Below are 22980 nucleotides of genomic sequence, written 5' to 3'. Positions count from 1 at the left end.
AAACCACACCACCACTCTAGACTCTCAACTTATTAATTATTGAGCCCTCCATAAACTTTAAAGGAAAAAACAAATGTAAGCACTAGTAATAAGTAACAATGGGGCCCATATTTTCTCCATTAGCTATTTCAGCTGACAGTATTACAGACCTTGAAGATTAATAAGTTCCCTTTGCAGAACTCTCTTTGCTTTCTAACAGGAAAAGAAAGAATCAAAGTCAAAATGAAGTATTGAGAATTTTTAATTTTTTTGAAGAAATACAAGCCAGAGGGATTATACCCTACTCTAAAAGAAAATTCATTCTTTTTCTACAGGATAGCAATAATGAAAGCTCCGGTTTGCTCTATATAGAGTTGGCAAGTCTTTTTTTTTTTTTTTAAATTAACAGAATCTCACTAGTTTTAACATTTGTATTTAACTGGGGATTTTGGTACTGAACACGAAAATACTGACTCAAGATGACCTTTTTTTACCGTCTCTTTTCCACCTTCGTGCAGGCAGGCGGCTTGCTCTGCAGGCTTACCAAGCTCCGGTCTGAGGTAACTGCCCGGTAGCACAACGGGACGTAGGCTGGAGGAAGCTCTAGCTGGCCAGGGCGCGCTCCATCGGGGATATTGAGGGAGCAGCTTCTGACGACAAACTACCACGGAAGGGAGCTGGGGAAGGACTGCGATTTATCTTTGAAGCTCGAGGACAGTAATCCACTGTGCCTTCTCATTAGCAGACATGCATTCTATGGGGTAACTTTAATACGAAAAACCCCTCTATTTCTTCAGCTTGAAAAGAGGCTACAAACTTTCTCAAAATTCTGCTGCTGTTCCTTAGATATTCTTTGAGTATTTGTTTGGGTATCTCAATCCTTGGGGACAGAAAATCTTTTACATATTTTAAAAAAAAAAAGTAGTTTAGGATAAGTTAGAGGCACAACACATAGGGCTGAAAAAATAACACTTTCCAACACATCTAACTTGCATTAATATACATGCTAACATCACCTATATAAAGAAGTTGACCATTTTCCAGAAGATTTGCCGAACGAAAAGAAATGCCACTGCATTTGCTTACTTACAAACTTTCAATATTGTAATTATGCAATAAATTTCAGGATACGAGTAAGCATCAAAACCTGATTAATAACATACTGGGATACTCAAAGTAATTGCATTCTGTACAGCATACCATCTAAGACCACACACGCCAACTGAAAATTGTCTAACCAGAAAGCTTTCCTGGGAACGTGACAATCAAAACAACATACAGCCGAGTCCACTTAGCCTGTCAAAAAAAGGCTTTAATGCAAGACCGGTGAGGACTGAAAAGATTCCTTACAGAAATTCTGCTTTCCAGGAATAACACACTGACTATGGAAACAGTGCAGTTTTTCTATCTCATTGGAGTATGGTACTTTCAGAATTGAAATTTTTTTTTTCTCCCGTTTTCATCTTTAGTACTGCACATTATGTTAAGCACTTCATGTGTAAACAGTAACATTCAAGAAAAAAATCACGCTATTTTGACGTGCCACAGTATAGTCACCCTTGTTCTCAGCCATGATGAGCTGCACATTCACCTCCCATGAACTTAAGGGTCTGCTCTTGTGGTCACGCTTTCAAAACCCAACTACACTGCTAGGGGCCTGCTCTGCATAATGTATTAATTGCACATTAAAGCGATTAGCTGCTATTAATTCTAACCTGCCATTCTCTTCTTACTCTGCAGATACCTGGAAAACCATGGATATCTCCTACGGAACACTGTTGCTTGCTTCTAAATAACCTTCAACTTCCTACAGCTCCTTCCCACCTTTTTTCTCACCTGTGCACCGGCAACAGGATACGTAACAACCAAGTCCTGTTTCACACACCCACCTCTGAAGTCAGTGTGGGTTATAGTGCACAGCTCTCTCAAACCCTGTCTCATTACTTTTTAAGCTTCAATAAATGCTGAGCATCGAATTTCTTAGTTTTCTTCATCTTTTCTTAAGAAGAAATATACCCAAGTCATTTCAGTGATCCTGTTTCCAAAAATCAGGAGTAGAAAGGGAAGGGAACTCCTGAAGCTGGCTATGCCTTTTGTCCATTCGGGGTTTCACAGGTCTTGATCTGGCCCTATCAGATATTACCCAGTCTCCATACTATGCTGAGGACAGATTAATAAAAATCGTTTCTGCCTAAGCAACCACTAGATCTTACCTGTGATTTGAAGAAAGATTTTTTTTCTTTCCATAAACCAAGTCTATGGAAGCTTCTACTGCAACAGAAAGCATTTATGCTGTTTTAGTAAGACCACAGAAGAAACCAGATGCGCAGGAAGAGGTGAGCAAGGATTGAAAGAAAAATAACTCTTAGCATTATTTTCTTTGAAAGGAACATACTAATAACTCTACAAGAGTCCCACGGTTCCCTGTATAAATGCATGATTCTTCCAGATTTCATTAGCTAATTGGGAGGAAGGGGTGGTGCTGAAAAGGAACAAGCCCTAAAATCATTCATTAGTTAAGCAGGATGTGGCCAACAGTCTCAATGATGCATGAGCTTGTCACAGCACTGTTACACAAGGTAGTTCCAGACCATGACATTTATCACCATCCTACTTCAATGCATCGCTCATAATTCATTAAGATCCCCTCCCCAGGTCTCAGCCACAGCTTTTAGCTGTTACTGTCACCAACTCTTGACACTATTACACAATTAACAGCAATTCCCCCTTGATTAAAAACACAGGGATAAATGTCAGCAACTGTTGTGCAGCTCTCGTTATCAGCATAAACGCCACAGAAGGCCGACATCAGCCTCCTGACTGCAAGTTACTCACGTTACTTAAACTGTAAAAAACCACAACAATTTACAAGATTATACTTTAAGGCTGCTCTTTCCAATGATCCTGTTTATGGCAGTCTCCCCACCAGCTGTATTGCCATAAGCAGTGGGAAAGGGAGGAACCTCGAAATCCAGCCCCCAAAATCAGTCACCAAGTTACATCCTCCAACAGTTATCTTTTTAGATAGAGGCACTGTCAGACATTCACGTGTGAATACCATCCAAAACTAGAAAGCAGTTAAATGTGAAAACTAATCTCTCAAAAGACAAAATCACTAAAAAGACATGTTCAGTGAAACGACTCAGAAAAGAAACTTCACTTTATTATGTAGCACTGAAGTCATTATTCAGGTTGTGATCCTACAAGTCTCACATCCCTTAAGGATTCATACTCCTGACAAAAAATCAGTGCAAAAATACACAGCTAAAGTGAATAGCCTCTGAACTACAACCAGTCAGAATCCCAGTGTTATCCTGCAAATCTGCAGATATTATGAAACAACTGCAAATAACGAAGACAAGAAAGGAAAACAAAGTTAACAGCTCCACGTTCATCTCATCTCACACTAGGTGAGAAAACAAAAGCGGCAATCTGAAGTCTCTGAAAAAGCCTTTATTTATCACTGTCAAGTGTTTTTGCCAGCTGAATTTCACAGAATTTTTACTGAATTTCCGCTGAAAAGGACAACGTCATCTGTTTCAAAGCTGGAAAACATATTCTTCCCTTGGTGCCTGTCGGTTCCTCGTTTACATCACTCACAGCACTCGGGACCAGGATCCTCACTCCAGTGGGCTCCCCATTTCTCAGTCACAAGCTTAATGAAGTAACTATGACTTGCATACAGCTTGAGCTTCTCACTGATGTCAACCCACTTCACTACTCCAGCATCGTCACCTGCTTCCAGAGGCAGATTATCCATTATCTCACCTGTTCACAAAACAAGAGTTAGAACATGCTGTCACATCATCTTTCCTGCTTTTTCTTCTCACTGATCACTTCTGCCGTTCCGCATGGCTCCTTCACAGGCAGCAACCTTCAACTGCTCCTCAGAGAGAAACCAATTAAGCTGCTCACTGACTCTTTGCCAGAAACCTTTTTCATACTTGCACTATTTTAAGGTAAATCTGAGTGGCAGAGGTGGCGTTAACTCCTTATCACCACTCCTAGGGTACCATCAGCAGCATGACAAGTTACTAGAAATCATTATGACAACATGTACTCACTACTGCAAGTTTAGCCAATCCCTCTGCCTTGATTTTTGTTTGTTTGGCTAACATTTGACTGCTTCCTTTCTCAAGTACTATTCTCCAGGACAAAATGAATTCTGAAATTTATATATGCTTAGGGAAAACCAGAATGATTAAAATTTTACTAAAGGCTCCCAAATCAAAAATAGTACTTAAGGAGGGATGAAGAAAGGCTTCGGAATTGCTCTCCAAAGTTTCTCTCTTTCCAAAAAGAGTTCCAGGAGTTCACAGACAACAACCAGAGAAATGCTTTTAAAAGAAGTATTACAAAATGTGTATTAGAAACAAAGACCAAAGGAACAGCACCTTCACTGTTTCTGGGGGCCAATAAATCAAGGACCAGTGACACATGAAACTTCACCACTGGTACCTACCACCACAAACAGTGGAAATGTCACCATATGAAGTCTCTGGCTTGACCAAGTCAGAGACACCTAACGAGACTGATTTATCTGAAAGAGCGAGAGATGAGAATCCAAGATAACAGATCAATCTAAGAACTAGCAATGTATGCCCGTTGCTACTGATTTACAGAAGTAAAATAAGGTCCAACAATTACTCTGGCAGAGTAACCAAGATAAAAGGTCTCAGAGCAATTACAACCCCAAAGCCATAAATGCAGTGAAAATCTGCCAGCAGCCAGAGACAATGCTCCTGAAGCACACAATAGCTACTAAGGAAAAAATAACAAAAGAAACAGACTATCCTTCCACCCCAAACTCATTAAAAAGGGAAATTAAACCAAATCAAGATAAATACAGCGACAAGAGGGAACCCTTGTCCAATGTTCAATCTCCATACAAAGGCACATGGCCCATAGCTTCGAACTAGCTAACAAATGAATAAATTTTCAGGCAAAGTCCATATGGTTTCCGTCAGTCGTGAAATAAGGAACAAAGGGGAACAACAACTACCTGTCATGGCTGAACATCTTAGGAGACAAGAGACCCTCATGCCCATTGGTTTTAGTCCAATATTTTACACCTGACTTGCATGGTCCCCAATTTCATTGACAATCTCAGCCCAACATTAATCCCAATTTCAAACCAACATATAGAGTAAAAGGCAACTAATAGCACATGTGGAGATACCCACCGGTTTCGTCATGATAGTTCACAGCTTCCGTCTCCATCCAGGCATTATCAGTGTTACGAGGGTCATCCACATACCCTCTGTACACCTAAGGCCCCGAACAAACCAAAACAAGCTCAGTGTCACAACAAACAAGGTGGAATCAAGAAGAAGATTTTTTCTTTCCCTCCGATACATTTGCAGAGTTTTCAATAATCCCTTCCATCTCCTACACCATGACAACCTGAGCATCACAGCTTATTTTCATTTCGGCTACACTTTTTCAAGTTCCATACAGCTGCGAGTTACATGCATAGCTCAAGAGGCTATCCACAAGAGAAAGAGCTCACCACAAAGTGTTCCTGGCTGAACAGCTTGTGGAGTTGCTTCTCCAATTCCGCTTTCTCCTCAGGCGATTTCTGCAAGGAGTTCAAGGCCTCCTCCTGAAATTCTCGCTTCAGGGTAGCGCTAATCTTCTCCCCTGGGTCCACCATCCCCTTGGAGGGGGGAAAAGAAAAAAGGTGACTGTCCCTCAGATTCCACTTGTTTTTACTCCCCTTTGACTGGCTTTTAGGATATTACATCCACCTGCATCATACTCTGGTCACAGGAGGAACTTTACACCCAGTTGTAAAGAGCAAGCACAGACATCCTTCAAAACCTGCAACGGATTAAATTGTGCCTGCATTAGGCAAAAGACATGGTCAGAATTAAATACGAATTGCCTTGCAATGCAGAAACAGCAGAAAGCATACCAGCTGATGCTTGGGCAAAGCTAGTTTAAGGAGTATTTCTCCTCACCTCTGCAACATGAGGTCATTCATCAAAAAGCATGCTTTTATCACACGCACACCAGTTATCACCTCATGGCCTTACCAGCGGGGAAATGTCTGCTGTCTCTGAAGTTTTGCTCTTACCCCTGGAATGGCCCACTCCCCACAGTCTCTCCTCTTGATAGCTACGAACTGTAAGATGTTTTTGCCAGTAACTGGATGAGCAATTTTATTGCCACTTCTATCCCTCTTCCACCTGCAGCAAACAACAAACAACAACATGCTTTGCTGCTTCTTGACACGAGGGGCTGGGAGAGGAACAGCAAGGCGCCCACGCTCTCACCTGTGCGGGGGCAAAGCAAGCAGAGAAAGCACACCCGCGGGGTGGGGACTGGCAGATGCCGTCCGGCCAGATCGCAACCAAGGGCAGAACACTGAGCTTTTTGCACACCTCCACCAACTGCGTTTCCTCAGCCAAAGGGGCAGAAACCGCCCAAGAGCCACATTTTTCCGTAGCCACGCTGACAGCAGCAGCTCCTTTGAGAGCTACGTCCAGCACAGGCTATCAGCTGCAACACCCACCCAGCTGCACTTGTGCCTACCCATAAGGAGAAGGTAAGCATGCCTTCTGCTGGAGCGGAACGCACATGCAGGCTGCGACACCTCTGAACCACTCACCCAGCACAAGACCACAAATACCCACCATTGCCTTCAGTAAAGAATTAATACCAATAGTTAAAGCAAAAAGCTGTGTAAACAAAGACAAAATAAAAACAACTTTTCTTTTACTTTCAAGGAAACAAGTCAGTAGCACTGGCAGCCTTCTGAAAAGGGGAACAAGTAAAATGCATTACGCTGATTTTCACAATGGTTTTATCTTCAGCATGGCACTTCCTAGCTTGCACCTTTGTTAACTACAGAATCTTTTCTGAATGCTGACTTTGTGTAAAATAGTTAGCATGTACACACAGACCCTGCTGGCAAAAGCACTATTAAAACAGAGCATACACTGACAAAAAAAAAAGTGTAACCTCACCTATTCCTATAATATACTAGGCCAAGTTAGTATTTCTTCCAGAGCAAAAGCAGGCACACTGCTTTTTTTTTTTTTTCAGGTTTTTAAATCTTCTTCCTCAGCATTTCAGAACCCATTGTTGTCATTAGCAGTGAGTCCTTACTCTTTTGCAGGGACAGACTAAAAAATTATGAAATTCGTGTTCCACACATCTATATACCTCTCCATTCAGATACCAATACCTGAATGAGCTTACACATAGAGGAACACATGCAAAAGGCCCGTGAAAAGTAATAGCCTGTCCAGAAATGCACAGAAAAAGCAAACTGCATGGGTTTTTTTGCTGTACTGCAGGGCCCCTTTCAGTCACCTGTCCCTTACCTAGTTACAACAGGATCAGCAGCATGGTTTGGTCCCCAGCGCCCCAACAATCCTCTGCCTGTGAGGCCAGTCCTTCCCACCGGATTTCTGGAATAAGTGGCACAGTACATTAAACATATTTACTTCTCCACATGCAAAATATGCTCCGAGTATTCTAAAAAAACAGCTTTAAAGAAGCTTAAATAACAACAAAGGAAAGGATAGCAGCGTATATTTGGTGCCGCCATATGCTTTAAAGAGCAAGCGAGACAAAGCATGGTTTTCTCCTTCATCAACCTCTTTTTGTGTTTGACAGTACAGGGAAAGGAAATATACAAAATGGCTTTGTCATTTCCCAGATCTCGTGTCCCAAGATAACCCTGATCAAGTGTTATTCTCATTGCGCACACAACTTTGTCTCAAAATGGAATCTAGTTTCCAAGACCATAGATGCACAGAGCATTCAGTTATGTACAAATGGCAGAAAGAAAAGAAATTATTTTTAGGTGAGATTACCCATCTGTGCTATGCCAGGATTTGTCAATGGAAGGAAATACTCTCCTGCTCCGCCATAGCACATAAGTGATACAAAAGCTTCAGAGCCCAACACCTGGTCAAACTGTGGAAACAGTTAATTCAATAGACCCTACTATTAACAGTGTTAGACCTCCTCTGACTCCAGTGTCGCCACAACCCTCTGTTGCGGTAGTACTGGCCAACCTTTTAGTGCCTCTCTGCCACAACCTTCTTCCAGGAAGAACTCTCTGACTCTGAGGTATCATTTTTCCTGTCTCTAGGGGAAACAATCTTGATTTTGTTCTAGCAGGTACCATGTATCAGAACTGACAGACCTATAAGAGCTCTGAAACTACATTCCTGAAATGAATAGGCAAACAAAAAAACACTCACCGGGGCCTCCCGTTTTCAACCACATACAAGCCATTCAGACTCTTCCGCTCCACTTCTCCATCTCTCTCATTGAATTTGGGATAGAAATCTTTATTACTGTGTGGAAAAGAATAATTTAATAGAGATAAGTTAGAAAACGCAAACCACCCCTCTACCCCACAAAAGCGTGAAGGCCAACCACCACACTGGCAACATGCATTTGACCAATGAGCAGTTTTTACCAGAACTTCAGTTGCAGGCCCTCCCCTTTCTATAGGGAGGCTATAAAGTCTCAGCCTTTACTGATGACAGTCTCCCTGTATTCAGCTCTGCAGACATAAGCGTGCCCTTCTGAAGTATTTAACACTGCGTCTCTCTAGATTTTCATTTAGACAATATGTTTCAAAGGTGTTCTTGTTAAGGTTAGAGAACACAGAAGGACATTATCCATCGATAAAACTAAAAAAGATTTTGCTAATTAAAAAAATGAGCAAAAATTTTTATTAGATATGATTTATCAGAGTCACAAGCTAATAATCACTGATTTTCAAAATTAGCTTAAGGCCAATCTCCTACGTGCACCTCTGAAAACTGGTAGAGAAGCAGCTATTTGTCTACAGAAGTGTACTTCCTTTCCCAAAAGCAATTCCTCTCAAACCATAACAGGTTTCAAACTACTGACTAGCTTCTTCCACATATAATTAATTTGGGAAGCTACACTAATACTTGAAAATGCAGACTCATTGTTTAGGTATTGCTAACACCTAAAACACCTACCTGACACTTTCCCAACTATGCCTTGGCATAGCAGCCCTACAGAGTCTGAGGAGTAGTGTGCCCTGCAATCAGCAGAACACTATACCAAATTAAGAGCAAATAGAAGCACATGTTCACACAGCAATAGGAAACAGGTAAGGTAAGGCTGAAACCTCAAGTGCCATTATCTTCTGTTCTTTCTACACAGATATGCATACACAGGAATCACCATTTCACATCATCACAAGTTACACTAGATGCATGCATCTAACTTGCCAGCCAAGAAGCATACAGCATTCCTTGAGAGAATATATTCACAGAATCAATAAAAATGAATACACACATTCACAAAAAAAGAATTAGTCACGCATTCAACATGTCACATTTCCTAAGTCAAAGCATTCAACTCAAGAACTATAATTCTACTTTAATTCTTTTCTCATCTTGCAATCCAATCCACGAACAAACAAACAAGTATATTATGAAAATGTTCTCCCAAATTCTTAAGGAGAATTAGGAGATTTTTACTTAGCTCACAACACAGAGAAGCAGCACTACACAGCATCAACACCTGTCCACTATTCCAATTAACACTACTCTTATCTCAATCTCTTATCTCTTATCTCAATCACCAACTCAGTAAAACCATGTGTCAAAGACCTTCACAGCTAACCCAAACCACTCAGTTCTCTAACCACCATTTTTCTAGGTCTTGACTTTCATACATCACTGTAGAATCACATATCACTTAAACTGATGACCTGACTAACTCAGCTGTTCCCTATTTCCCTCTTCCATGTTCACAGGAGAAAAGAGCCACAATTTCCACTCACCCAATTTGGGGATCTGCCCAGCTGGGTCCAGCCAAAACAGACCCTGCAGTGTACTCCACAGGATTATAATCCTTCCACTCGATCAGCCAGCCCACTTTATCTTCAGGAACTTGGCTACGCTCAACACGTGATCCTGGATACGGGGAGGTGAGAGCTTTGCTGTGGTAGAGCTTAACATTGTAACTGTCGAACATGCTAACAGGATGAAGACTTGACCAACAGTTTGCAGACAAGTTACTAAAAGAAAAAAAAAAAAGACATCTCATTCATTAGGCTTTAACCCTGTTATTTAATCCCATATCTGTATAATATATTGTAGCAAGCAGAGCAGATTAGGCTATTTCCACAAAACAGCTCTCAGTCAGACATTATGTTCTTTCAGACATCATGCAAATGTATGTCTGGACAAATAAATTCTGAATTTTACCCTCAGCTTCTTGAAGCAGAAGAGTACTCTGCTAGACACACATGAAGATTTCATAGCATGAGTGAGAAGCTGAGAACTAGAACTGCTATTCCAGATTGTGTGGAACACTGACCAGTTATTAATCATATACAAGGAACACCTCAAAGATATTTAGCATAAATGCAGCAGGAAGGTCTGCTTGAGCATTAAATCTCCATGTGGGCATTTCATCAACCAACCAACCCAGGCTTAAGAGAGTCCTACTCTCACATCAAGTGGTAGACCAGGAAAGAGCAAGACTGAAATATCCAAAAGCCTGAGCAACACAGCCCTACAAGTTGCTGTGACCACCAACATATAATTCTGTGCAATACCGAGTAGAATAACACATACCTTGTTTTTCAATTCCAAAGAAAGACAGAACTACCAAACTAGATAAGTTAAAACAAAAAAATACTTGAGACCTCTAGTGATTTCATTTTGCCATGGGTTTTTGGGAGCTGAAAGACCAGTCAGCAATAAAATACTTAACAGCAGATTAGGTTACAGTGCCTGACCACCAGCTCTTAAAAAACTCTACGCAGATTTCCTTCAACACACAAAGCGGCCTTCTTGTACTCATTTTTTTAACTGTTATAAAAATAAAGAGGATTACTCTAGATAAGAGGCTCAGAAAGGGGCTATAACTTAGAAGGGTACGCTAGAAACAAGATATTTGTAACTTCTTAGTGAAAAACTTTTTTTTTAAATCAGTAAAGAATCACTTCCAGCATATAAGAAAACAGATCTCCTCTACAAAAATACATCAAGGTTTTAACAAATTAACATCTGAGCAGGGTGATGATGGGACCAATGAGTTTCAGATAAAAAAAGAAAAAAACAACTCACGCATTAAGTATTAACCCTGCTATTTGAGCCCAGATATGAAGATTACATTATAACTAGCAGAACAGGCTGGGCTTTTTCAAAAAAAGCAGTTCCAGTTCTAAAATCCTCATTCATGCTATGAAATCTTCAGACGCATCTAGGAAAGCAGGTTCTGCATCACACTGAAGTTGAAAATTCATCAGTCGCAGTTACAGCATGCGTGTGCCGGCACGTTGACCGCTGAGGCGACGTTCCCAGGAGCACAATTAAGCTCACAAACCACTCGAGGCTCGTAGAATCTCTAACAGAGATGTGGAAAGGGCATACTTGACCCGGTGCCAACCTCCGCACGCAGGTCAACATCACATCACTTCCGTATTGTTCAGTACCTGCACGGGTTTAGTTTCAAAGGACAGCCTGATTTTCGTTCCTGCCGCGTCCAAAAGGGACGGCCTCAGCTCCGCAGCACAGCCCCTGCCAAGCCCCCCCCAGCCGGCGGGGGACGGCGAGGCAGCCCGGAGCTCTCGGCCTAGCGACGAGGCCTGGCTGCCCCCTCGAGAACAGGGCACCACCTCAGCGGGGCCGAACGCCGGCAGAGCCACCCACTCGGGCAGGCTGCGAGGCTCCGGAGCACCGGCCCCAGCCTGGCCTGGGCGCCGCCCAGCTTCACCGGCAACAGGCCACGGTACCTGAGGGGCGGGCGGCGCTGCAGAACACACCGGGCAGGCGGGACGGACAACGCAACAGCGAAAGAAAACACGGAGACTGCCCGAGCGAAACCGGGCACCGTCGCCGAGCGCAGGGCGGCGGCGAGGAGTAGCATCGACGCCGCCACCGCCCCCAACTCGGCAGGGGCGACCCCCGTCTCCGCTCCACAAAGCTGGGCCGGGACCCGGGCCCAGGCCTGAGATGCGGGCGCTGGACCGGCCGGGCGCGACAGCCCGCTCCGAGCCACCGCCACCGCCCCCGCCCCTCCCCGAGCCCCGGGCAGGCGGCAGCCACCAGCACCCCGAGCGACGGCCGCGCCGCACCGCACCGCCCCTCCCGCCACCGCCTCTTTACAAGCTCGCCTCTCATTGGGCGGAGCGCCACCAATCGCGAGCGCTTCCAGGCCACCGGCTTGTCCCCGCCCGTGGACACGCCCCTTCCCGAGCCTCCGCTCTGATTGGTTGCTACGGCCCTGGGAGGTGTGGCCGGGCGCGGGGCCGGTGGAGCCGTTGGAGGCCGTCGCTCGCGGCCTCGGCGACCGCGGTCCCCGCGCTTCACGCAGCCCCGCGCGGCGAGGGGAGCGCGGGGCCTGGGCGGGGCGGGGCGGAGGCGGAGGCCCCCGGCTCGGCGGGGCGGCGAGCGGTGCGTGCGCAGGCGGGCCGCGGGCTCCCCCTGGCGGCGCCGACGGGCAGCGCCTCCCACGCAGCCCCACCGCGGCCCTGCGGGAGCGGCGCTGAGCCGTGCAGCACCGCACACACAGGCGGGCCCCGCTCCCGCCCCCGGCCCGCTGTGCTGCCGGCAGGCGTTGCAGGGCCCAGCTCAGTTCGGCCCTTCAGCAGAACAATGAATCCCTTTCTGGATCTCCTCCTGTTTCTGGCGACGCTCCTCTACTCCTACTTAGAGGCTTTCGTGAAGCTTTTTGTCCCTGTGAAGAGGAAGTCTGTCAGCGGAGAGCTCGTTCTCATCACGGGTGCTGGCCACGGCGTTGGGAGAGCAACTGCCGTCGAGTTCGCCAGGCGTCAGAGCAGGCTGGTCCTGTGGGACATCAACAAGGTAACGGTACCCTTCACGGCTTGACCCGATGATCTCCGAGGCCGCTGGGTTTTTCATAGCGGGAGAAGGGCTGCATGCAAATCGCATCCCCATCACCTCCTTCCACGTCCGCTCCCATCGGCTCAGGCTCAGGCTCAGCTCGCCGGCTGGGACGCTGAGCGCCAGCGGAGGGCTTGGGCCCCTTGCGCCAGAGGACGTAGGTGGCTGGGTCCCACAGGTACCCGGCGCTAACCAGCGAGGCGGCACGCACGGCACGTCAGAGGGCACCTGCGAGAGAGAGGGCAGGCAGTGGTCAGCGAGCTGCTGTGGGAGCCCCTGCCTGGGCTGGCAGAAAAAGGCAGGCTGAGACCAGAAGCCTGTCTCTACGGAGAAGCAGGTTTTCCTTCTGCTCGCTCTCTCTCTAGCCTCAGATATTTTGCGAATGTTGCTGGAAGACGTGTCTCTCTACTCGTATCGATGGGCATCACTGCGCTGAGCTGAGTGTGAGCCCTGCTGCCCTCTGGCACAGTTACACATGTAGACGCCGCCTTGCTAAACGTCCACCCTAGCCCAGACTCTCTATTTCAGATAATTTGACTAGAACGCAAAAAGACCTTGGCAAGCGGAGGACGGACAGATACAAACACGCAGAACGTCGTTCAGCAGGGATCAAGGCAAAGTGCCGTGCGTAGGAGCGATGGGCTGTACAGAGGGGGTGAGTGGCTGGGCAGCAGCGCGCAGGAAGGGTTTCTGACACCATGGATCGGAAACTGCAGAGCAGTTCATCGTGTCATCCTGAAGCTGCAAAAACAAAAAAAAAACAAAACCGCACCACCCACCACAAACAAAAAAACCCAAGCCAAGCCTGGCATGGAGGGATGTGTAACCAGGGAGGATAGTGTGTAATGTTTTCGGTGTCCGTTCACGCTACCCATTACAGCTAAGATCAGACTTTGCGTGTGCTTGTGGTCCAGTACCACATCCACGTTCTCCAAAAAAGGTGTGACTCGGGGCAGGGGGGAGGGCGGCACGTGGCAGTAGTCTCCCGATGGAGACAGTAGTCTCCCGATGGAGACTTGGCTGCCGCCAAGTAGAGTGTTGTCCATGAGCGCTGGCATGGAGGAAGAAGGAAGAAACTTAATAGCAAGTGAGTGAGCTTTGCTGCTGGGAAATACAATGTAAGGGTGGAGGTAAGCAGGCACTGAAACACATTGCCAAGGGAGGCAGTGGATCCCGACGGTTTTAAGAACAATTTAGATGATGATAGAAGGTCAGAAACCGCATGACCCTGTTGATCCTGCCGGGAGGCAGAAAGATGGGCTTACTCTTTCTTTCCCTCTAATATAAATGGTGGACATCCCCAGATGCTCCTCACACTACTGGTCACATTCAACAAAACCTCCAAAATGTTTACTCAAATGATGAAATGCAGAGACCACACTAATGGAGGCTGAAAGAAATGTGGCTGAATGAAACAGCGCCTTTGTATTTTGACGGTCTCCTGTCATAGGAACAGATGTTCAGGCCCAAGACATGAACTGAGACAACACTTCACACTTGGTTGTTACCGAGCTAAAAAAAGCTGACTTTGTTTGCAGGGATAAGTGCTGGGCCTCTGGCATTCATCCAGGAATCACAGTTTCAGTCCTTCACTGAGACAGGCAGTGTCCACAAACGCATCTTAACAGAGCATCGCTTCCATATGTGTCAAATGCTGTTCTCGTAAGAAACGTCTCCCTACGGTGTGCACTGTGGAGCGCACCTCTCTTCTCACATCCCGTCTGTGAATACCGAAACGCATAGGGCCACTTTTCCTGTCTCGGGGGTGTCAGCTGGGCCTGTCTTTTGAGAGCTCTGCTTACAGTCACCGTGTCTGCCTGCTGTGCTGTGAAAGTCACCGCGCGCCCCCTTTCTGCAGTCTAGCTACGTGTGCTTTACCACGGCAAGCTCACTCTTGTTGCCACATTCCCTTTCTGGCAGTCACTCTATGCAGGTCCGAAATTTAAGGTCGGAATACCGGTCCTCCCACGGACCCCAGCTACCTGCGTAGCCCCCGGGGTAGACCACCCCCCTTCCCCTGGGTAGCCATGAACTGTGCAGGGGCTTGGCAGCGGCCGCAGCGCCCGAGCAGCAATGCGCCAGCAGGGTACAGTTGTGCAGGCGTGTCTCTCTTTTCTGCCTCTTGCAGCACGGCGTTGAGGACACGGCAGCAGAATGCAAAAGGCTGGGAGCCACTGTTCAAGCCTTCGTGGTGGACTGCAGCAAAAGGGAGGAAATCTACAGCGCTGCAGAGAAGGTAGGGGGGCAGGGGCACGTCCAAAGGCTTACCCAAACGTGCTCGATTTTCAGAGAAGTCAGGAAAACAGGAGAAGAGGTACTGTAGGCAAATTGTGCAGTAATTAAGGGGGAAGCATCAGATCTAAACCAGATTTCGTGGTACTGCTGCACAGTTCCTACCACATCTGGAAACGTGGTGCCATCTTCCTCTCCCTAAAAGAATCCATGTTAAGAATTAAATTAAGTGGTGCTCATCTTCCACAGCCTTGCATTTCTTCGATAACGAATGACGTGCACCTTTCTGGTGTTTTTCTGTCCAAAAGGTGAAAAAGGAAATTGGGGATGTCTCCATCCTGGTGAATAACGCTGGTGTGATTACAGCTGCCGACCTGCTCTCGACTCAGGACCACCAGATTGAAAGAATGTTTGAAGTCAACATTCTTGCTCACATGTGGGTAAGGGCCACTGCCATCTTCATACCTACGCTCTCTTGGGGGCGTTGCTGAGGAGGCATATTTAGGCTAACAATTATTTTCAGCTACCAGTAAGTTACAAATGCGTCTTTTGGACGTGTATAGCACAGGGGCAGCCGGCTAGACTGACTGTTGGGAAACTTGGTTATCTTCTTGCTGAGCTGAGCCTGGCCCGGTTTCTTCATTCTCTCTTTTCTCTGCGCGAGCTGGCCGGCGCCGGCCTGTGGCACGGTTGGTCTCTGTCATAGGGGAACTAGGGTTCGTCACGGCATCGGGGAATTTGGGCACCTGCAGCTGAGCACCGAGACCCTGCAAGCAGAAGACACACGGCTGAAAAATACAAAGCAATGTTTTTATCAGCAGACCTGCACAAAAGGCAGCTGGCACATGGTGCTGTGAGCTGCTTCCAAGCCCGTCTCCCATCAGTCCTGCCTCTCCTTGGGATTTGTCCCTCTCTCCTCTCTCTGCGGACTTTCTCCCAGCTTTCTCCCAGCAGTCTGAGTCGAGGTGACACAGCTGGGCCCTGTCAGAGCTGGGCCTTGGGTCCTTGGCATGCCCCTGCCAGCAGGGGTTACAGGGTGGGAGAGCTTCAGCTGTTAAGGGCTCGTTATTTGCAGCAGAAGAAAGGAGATGCTGCAGATTGACGAGCGTTTTATTGTACGTGCTGGGGTGAGACACTGGCAGCGTTGGCACTGACACCTGAAGCCTAAAAAGCAGCACAGGAAAGATGTGAGAGTTGGCTCCTGTTTACAGCCGACTTCCTGAAACATTCCCATTTGGAGAACAGGTTGCCCGTTGTACCAGCTGAACGGGTATCTCTGGGGCTCTCAGATTCTGAGGCGCCGTGCGGCACATAGCATTAGCGATAGCATTAGTCGCTGAATTAACGATAGTCAGGGTCAGTGCTGAATATGCCTAAGCAAACGTTGTTCTTCTCTCCCTTTCCTCCTCCCCTGCTTTTTTGCCTCTTGGTTCAAATGACTTTCAAGACCACAAGAGCTTTTCTGCCAGCCATGATGAACAACAACCACGGTCACATTGTCACGGTGGCTTCGGCAGCAGGTCATTTTGTGACTTCGTTCATGGTGGCTTATTGGTAAGTGATTTTAAAACCAGCTCTCTCCACTTTTTTAATTTTAATTGCGTCTTCTCCATCAGCAAGCACAGAGTAGCCGGAAGAATCCTCCCGGTGAATGCGGTATGTCCAAAGGACGGTGGGAAGGAGGACAAAAGCACAACAGCCAGCACTTAAGGGTGCCTGGAGGTTCCCGCCCATTTGCTTATTAGCTCTGACTCAATCAGGAGCAATGCTTGTGTGAAGGAACAGTGATGTGACACATCAACTAATGAAAGCTTCTCCTTTTCTCTCTTCCTCACCGATCCAGACTTTTGCTTAGCAAAAAAGGTATCCTCTTCCCTTCTCATTCTTAGAAAGTAGCACTCCTGTGCCGTGTTGCAGTGCTGTCACGTAAACCCCTACTGAGTAGCTTTTGATGCTTCTACCTTTGTGGCAGTGACTGTAGTGAATAGAAATTCTTCTGCCATCACGAGATAAAATTGGGTTTTGACTGTAAAATTACCTTTCAGAAGGTAAAACGTGATAATACTTACTGTGTTGTGAGCAACTGAGAGCTTGATGCATTGCCTGTTTATACTAGCAGCACTTGAAACACGGTGCATGAACAGAAGAACTGTTAGATTGCATGTTGTCCTTCTGTTAGAAACAGTATTTCTGCCTTCTCATTTGTGCTTTTTCCCCTCCTGCAGTTCCAGCAAGTTTGCTGCAGTTGGATTTCATAAAGCTCTGACAGAGGAGCTGTCAACCCTGGGAAAGGACGGAATAAAAACGACATGTCTTTCTCCGGTTTTTATAAACACTGGATTTGTCAAAAATCCCAGTACAAGGTAACTATCAAAACTGCCTTCCTGTCCTTCCTTCTTCGCATCAAGGCAGTATATACTACCCCCAGCTTTAGGCCTTATATTCCAACTGACCATATAAAACCAGAGATAAATTGGTCTATAGCATTGGCTAAAGAAAATCCGCAGTGTCATTTAACCTGCATAATGGCTGCATGTGAATTACCTGAGTTTGTGCATATGTGAAGCATCCTACATCAGCTAGTACCACCCCTGTTTTACCACCGTAGCTCTTACATGTGTGCTTTCCTGTGTAGGCTTGGAAAGATTTTGGAGATTGAAGAAGTTGTAGAGGCCCTGATGGAAGGAATACTGACCAACCAGAAAATGGTTTTTGTTCCATCGCATCTAAGCATTGCTTTACTTTCTGAAATGTAAGTGGCAAAAGAAAAAAAAAAGGGGGGGGGGCGGGTAGGAGGGAAAAACATATCAGTGCTAACTACCTGAGCATACAAGGATCAAACTTGTAACATCTGATTCGAGACTTTCATTTTATGAGGAACTGCATTGTGCACTCATGGTATTGAAAGATATGGTTTGGCAGCATAGAGAAACCCTGGAATGACAGCTGGACAGCAGAAGTTCACATTCAACCCAGTTTCATTTATTTTATATTACCTTCAGTGTTTGACATCACTATACTCAGTTGTTTATTGGTCCAGATTTGACATCAATATGCCTAGAGTAACTAGATAATGCGTAGCTGTCTGCAAGAGAGCATTATTTTTTAAACAACCACCCATCTGAAATATTTTAGTATGAGAAGAACACATAACAAGATAATAAAATAGCAGTGGCTCTTTCTAATGACAACAGCAGATGTCATCCACAGAAAGATTTTCTTGAACCCTCCCATAGGTCATTACGATCCACTTGCACAGCTAACTGTTCTCAGTAGAGAACTCGACTGGTCTACAGGCTGACAGGGAGGGAGAGGGAGAACAGAACACTTTTTCTTCACAGATCGCTATTTCCCTTTTGCCTGTAAACACCACTTTCTCTGAAACAGCAGCCTCGGAGAAGTTCCAAACAGAGCTGAGGACCTGCTGCTTATTAGTGTTTGTTTCTTCATGTCAACGCTAAAGATTGAGGTCACAGAGGCTGGGAAAGTTGCTTTAAAAGGGCTCTACTGCTTCTCTCTGCCACGTAAAGCAAGATTAGTCCTCTCACAGGTCTTTAATATCCAGTGTAGCTGCTCTGCTGAGGAGGTGTTTTCATCAGAGCTCAGGTTCCAAATCTGGAATTCACATCAGAACAGCTAAGTTTTCAGTTAACTTCTACAGTATCTCATGAAACAATTGGTAATACCTTGTTTGCAAAACCCGACACCAGACAGTGGGAAAAAGCTTTTAAGTCTTTTTGCATCTCCAAGAGTTGCATGCTGACAGTACAAGTCTGCAGAAGCATAGCCAAGTCAAACCTAATGCTGTCAAAGCCCTTAGCATAACTTTGCTTTTTTTGTCTTAATTTGGAGCAGAGGGACACAAAGAGACATGACTCGTAAGAGAAGAAATCCTAGGAGAGGAAACTCAGTTTTAACATCTCATCCTTCCATAGGCCTGCTGCTTTTCAGAGCATAAAACACTCAATACACACCTATCTCTGTTCAACATTGAACCTTCTTGGATCCTGCAGCAATATTGGAACCCCAAAACTGCCCAGTAGATACCTAGCCCTAGAACTGTCATAAAAGGACATGGGTGGGATTGCAGTTATACTAGACAGAGATTGATGAGGGCTATGTATTCTTTGGAAATAATACACGGTTTAAGCCTTAGTCTCAGTCTGTATGTTCACAGATTCTTCTCCCAGACCAGCTCTTCCCTCACCTGCAGTGCCACTTTTTCCCTGTAATTTAAGTTTCTTATCCCACATTTAATTTCATGTTATTACCTCTTTCAGGTTGTTCCCAGAACGTGCCCTGGTTGTTCTGAAAAAGCTGACCAATGCCAAGTTTGATGCAGTCATTGGGCAGAGAAGCACTCAGTGAAAAGCGAATATTGATTCTCATTGATTTCCCAGTGGCACAAGTGAAAACAGAACACGTGCTGAGCGGAGTTCAGCTGGTTTGATTCGGAGCAGAACTAGGACAGATGCTTCCAGGCCACCATTTCCAAGCACACCTAAGGGTTTATCCCACTCCTGCAGCAGGGACATACCTGCGTAACATGGAGTGTTACCAAAGCAGAGGTGCATCTCAAAGTCTAAAGGGCTGCTTTGGCTCTACGTTGCATTGCCCCTATCTCCTGGTGCTGAGGCAGACGGGAATTCCTGGAAAGCCCGTCTTTGGGACAGCACAGCTGCCTACTCGAGTGCAGAGGGATGGCCTGAGAATATGTTAATCTGGACTCATCCCTGAGCAAAGGTATCTTTCAAGAAGCAATTTATAGAGGAGGTGGGTGGCCTGTTTCACCTCAATTTATCTTTTTAAACTTAAAAAATGTGCTCAAATGAACACTCACCATTTCGTGTGCTTTTGTAGTGAGTACCTGAAATAATACAGCTTTGTTTGTAATGTATTACCTAATTACATCGATTATCAATTATGCACTAGCACCATCAATACTCCTTGATCGAAATAAACACGGTTATCTAACCCAAAGGCATCTCTCAGCAATGAAAACGGTAACCAGGTCCGAGCAAGGACAGCGGAGCAGGTGCCACAACAGTGAAAGGGTCAGCCAGAGCCTGCCAACCACCAGGCCAGGCTGCAGGGACAAGGCAGGTCCCCGGTCACACCAGGAAGCCACACCAGGATCAGCAAGGGACAGGGCCAGGCACTGCACGCCCACAGTGCAGCCCACGCGAGGGCCAGGGCCTAAATGTGGGGGCCAGGCCAGGGGGCAGAGGGCGCACGGGGGAAGGCTCCAGATGAGCCTTCTCACAGCTCCTCATCACAAGCTAGCGGCGTGCTCTGACGGGACCCACCTTGACCAGGAGGTTAAACCCCCAAAGGTCTTCAGCCTGTGGTACAAGAGAACAGCGCCCGATGAAACACGGGTCAAAGACCCCTTCAGAGCACAGATTACCTTTCCACCTACTTGTGCAACTCTCGACTGTGCCAGGCACTTGCTGGCTCGTAGCCATCCGAGGGAGGCCTGAACACGCTGCCACCTTTGGCTCAGATGGAAATGGGTGGCTTCCAGCAGAATCCATCCCGCTCACCTGAGGTTCTTCAGAAAAGGGAGAGCCCTGGCCATCCAGCTCCTCCTGCTCTTAGGTGGCAACAGGCAGAAGGCTGTGCTGCCGGCAGCCTAAATGACACAGAAATGGTTTCCTTTTTGCTCCTGTAACATTCACATAACAGGACATTGGGGGTTGTCAAAGCCCAAGTTCCCAGCTTGGGAACTTCTGCTTCACAGTGCAAGATTCCTGTAGCCAAGAAAGGAAAAGAAAGAAGGGGTTTGCTAATTCAGGGCATCAAAAAAAAGTTAAAAACCAATTAACACATGCAAAAAGAAGGATTTAAACCTTCATCTCCTCGACAGCAGTGACAGAACTGAACCATGAAGCCTTCTGGGCTCCTCAGTTCTCTTTCTGGCCACAACAGACAAGCGAAGCTTATCCCAATGCCTGGGCATTACGGGTGCCTAGCAGGAGCCTACGCGAGCAAGCGTCATATAGCCACCTACAGCTACGTCCCAAATTTGCAGGGTGGTACCTCACGCCCTGCCTTAGGGCTCGTTACGAGTCAGGTTAGCGACTCTGGCCTCGCACTCTGCCTCCCTCTGAGGTGTCTCTCGGAGTCGGTGCTTCTCCGCCCTCCCTGCCTCCCCCTTCTCGGCCACAGCACTGACTGGAGCCCCGTGCCAGGAAAATGACAGCACCGCTGAGCCGTGCAATTATGGCCTGGCCCCAACGCCGATGTGTTAATTAAGAACAGAACAAAGTTCCAAGAAAAACGTAGGAAGGGCCTAGCTCTGAGTCCCTCTGCTGGAGCTGACCCAGTCTCCCGCAGACAAGATGAGCAGCGGTGCAGCCAAAGCACCAGGACAAAAAAATCCTTTTCAACAACTCTAATCTTAACTGGAGACCGATTTCGGTTGGAGGACAGATGTTTATGCAACCTTCACCTTTCCCCAAGTGGCTCAAAACTATCATTAAGTAAAATTATGAACATGACCTGGATACATCTAGTTTTCTAACTGAAAAGCAAAGGAGTAAGGTCAGCAATCCTTTTCAAATAAGACCACACAGTTACATTGTTAGAACCAGACGAACCACCTGAAACTAGTTTTCTCCCGTTTCCTACAAGCATTCCTGTTCTGGTTAAGGTTCTGGATACTCCATCACAGACAAGCAAGTCCAAGTGCAAGTTGTGCAATTTAGACTCAACTAGATAAGGATGACCCAATTCACACGGTCAATGCCATTTTCCAAAGGACTTGAGGAAACTAAGCAGCCATAGCATAAGATGCTATGGGCATGGATAACTAACAAATTAAAAGTCAGAGTAAGAGGGAACAGCCAGCCAAGAGCTCACCTGTGGAGTCCCAAGAGTTGAAAGGACTTGTGCCACTCAGCTTTCGTTACGTGACCTGGAAAAGGAAGGTAGGGGACAAAGCCTGCTGACAACTTCAAAGGAAGTATGGACGGACTTGGACTCACCACAAAGAAAACTGCTCAAGGACCTCATGAGAGTGAGCGACTGGGCAGTCACACAGCAGGATTCGAGAAAATTACAACAGAGAGCTAGGGGACCCTCAAGATGTTTTTGCCAGTAACTGGATGAGCCAGTTTGAGACTTTATTGCCACTTCTGTCCCTCTTCCACCTGCAGCAAACAACAAACAACAACATGCTTTGCTGCTTCTTGACACGAGGGGCTGGGAGAGGAACAGCAAGGCGCCCACGCTCTCACCTGTGCGGGGGCAAAGCAAGCAGAGAAAGCACACCCGCGGGGTGGGGACTGGCAGATGCCGTCCGGCCAGATCGCAACCAAGGGCAGAACACTGAGCTTTTTGCACACCTCCACCAACTGCGTTTCCTCAGCCAAAGGGGCAGAAACCGCCCAAGAGCCACATTTTTCCGTAGCCACGCTGACAGCAGCAGCTCCTTTGAGAGCTACGTCCAGCACAGGCTATCAGCTGCAACACCCACCCAGCTGCACTTGTGCCTACCCATAAGGAGAAGGTAAGCATGCCTTCTGCTGGAGCGGAACGCACATGCAGGCTGCGACACCTCTGAACCACTCACCCAGCACAAGGCCACCAGACAGCAAGTTCAGCGCGGGGCCGGGCGAGGCAGCCCGCTCCGGGCCACGGCCACGGCCACGGCCCCGAGCCCGAGCCCGAGCCCGAGCCCGAGCCCGAGCCCGAGCCCGAGCCCGAGCCCGAGCCCGAGCCCGAGCCCGCAGCCGCCGGGACCCGCGGGCGACGCCCGCTACCTGCGCTGCCCCTCCCGCCCAACGGCTGCCGCTCGCCACCGCCTCTTTACAAGCTCGCCTCTCATTGGGCGGAGCGCCACCAATCGCGAGCGCTTCCAGGCCACCGGCTTGTCCCCGCCCGTGGACACGCCCCCTCCCGAGCCTCCGCT

At 47.0% G+C, this 22980-nt stretch overlaps 2 protein-coding genes and 2 long non-coding RNA genes across 12 annotated transcripts; 1 reads left to right on the top strand and 3 right to left on the bottom strand.

The window, feature by feature from the left end:
- Window positions 1–223: 223 nt before the first annotated feature.
- NUDT9 (nudix hydrolase 9) lies at window positions 224–22869 on the bottom strand. 6 transcript variants are annotated; one of them, XM_087737636.1, is made up of 11 exons: window positions 22642–22869; window positions 22055–22219; window positions 21930–21984; window positions 9764–10000; window positions 8196–8291; window positions 7308–7394; window positions 6056–6167; window positions 5489–5635; window positions 5163–5247; window positions 2193–2250; window positions 224–875 (listed from the first exon to the last, which is right to left on the bottom strand). In XM_087737636.1, the coding sequence occupies exons 2-11, from the start codon at window positions 22080–22082 to the stop codon at window positions 854–856; spliced, it is 927 nt and encodes a 308-aa protein (XP_087593762.1). In that variant the 5' UTR covers window positions 22083–22219; window positions 22642–22869; the 3' UTR covers window positions 224–853. The 6 variants fall into 6 exon arrangements, with proteins under 6 accessions (XP_087593762.1, XP_087593764.1, XP_087593766.1 ...); XM_087737638.1 differs by lacking the exons at window positions 224–875; window positions 2193–2250; window positions 21930–21984; window positions 22055–22219; window positions 22642–22869 and adding exons at window positions 3125–3747; window positions 11058–11337; window positions 11426–12083; XM_087737640.1 differs by lacking the exons at window positions 224–875; window positions 2193–2250; window positions 21930–21984; window positions 22055–22219 and adding an exon at window positions 3125–3747 and having other exon boundaries at window positions 22642–22727.
- Window positions 12432–20042, top strand: LOC148051526 (estradiol 17-beta-dehydrogenase 11-like). The gene is made up of 7 exons (XM_087737642.1): window positions 12432–12797; window positions 14965–15072; window positions 15377–15508; window positions 16516–16622; window positions 17294–17431; window positions 17704–17820; window positions 19349–20042. Exons 1-7 carry the CDS (start codon window positions 12588–12590, stop codon window positions 19434–19436), a joined length of 900 nt encoding a protein of 299 aa, XP_087593768.1. The 5' UTR covers window positions 12432–12587; the 3' UTR covers window positions 19437–20042.
- Window positions 12810–15380, bottom strand: LOC148051527 (uncharacterized). Its single transcript, XR_015700052.1, has 3 exons — window positions 15105–15380; window positions 13391–13577; window positions 12810–13064 (listed from the first exon to the last, which is right to left on the bottom strand). It is a non-coding gene; the product is annotated as an uncharacterized LOC148051527 (long non-coding RNA).
- LOC148051525 (uncharacterized) lies at window positions 15571–20623 on the bottom strand. Of its 4 annotated transcripts, none has more exons than XR_015700048.1 (3): window positions 20488–20623; window positions 17138–17351; window positions 15571–15835 (listed from the first exon to the last, which is right to left on the bottom strand). It is a non-coding gene; the product is annotated as an uncharacterized LOC148051525 (long non-coding RNA). The 4 variants fall into 4 exon arrangements; XR_015700049.1 differs by having other exon boundaries at window positions 20476–20608; XR_015700051.1 differs by lacking the exon at window positions 20488–20623 and adding an exon at window positions 17684–17799.
- Window positions 22870–22980: the final 111 nt, after the last annotated feature.

This window comes from Nipponia nippon, unplaced genomic scaffold (genome assembly GCF_047370975.1).
Source record: "Nipponia nippon isolate SJK-2023a ecotype South Korea unplaced genomic scaffold, ASM4737097v1 scaffold_6, whole genome shotgun sequence".
Lineage (NCBI taxonomy): Eukaryota > Metazoa > Chordata > Aves > Pelecaniformes > Threskiornithidae > Nipponia > Nipponia nippon.
Note: the sequence above shows the minus strand (reverse complement) of the source record. Positions and strands in the feature narration are given on the sequence as shown.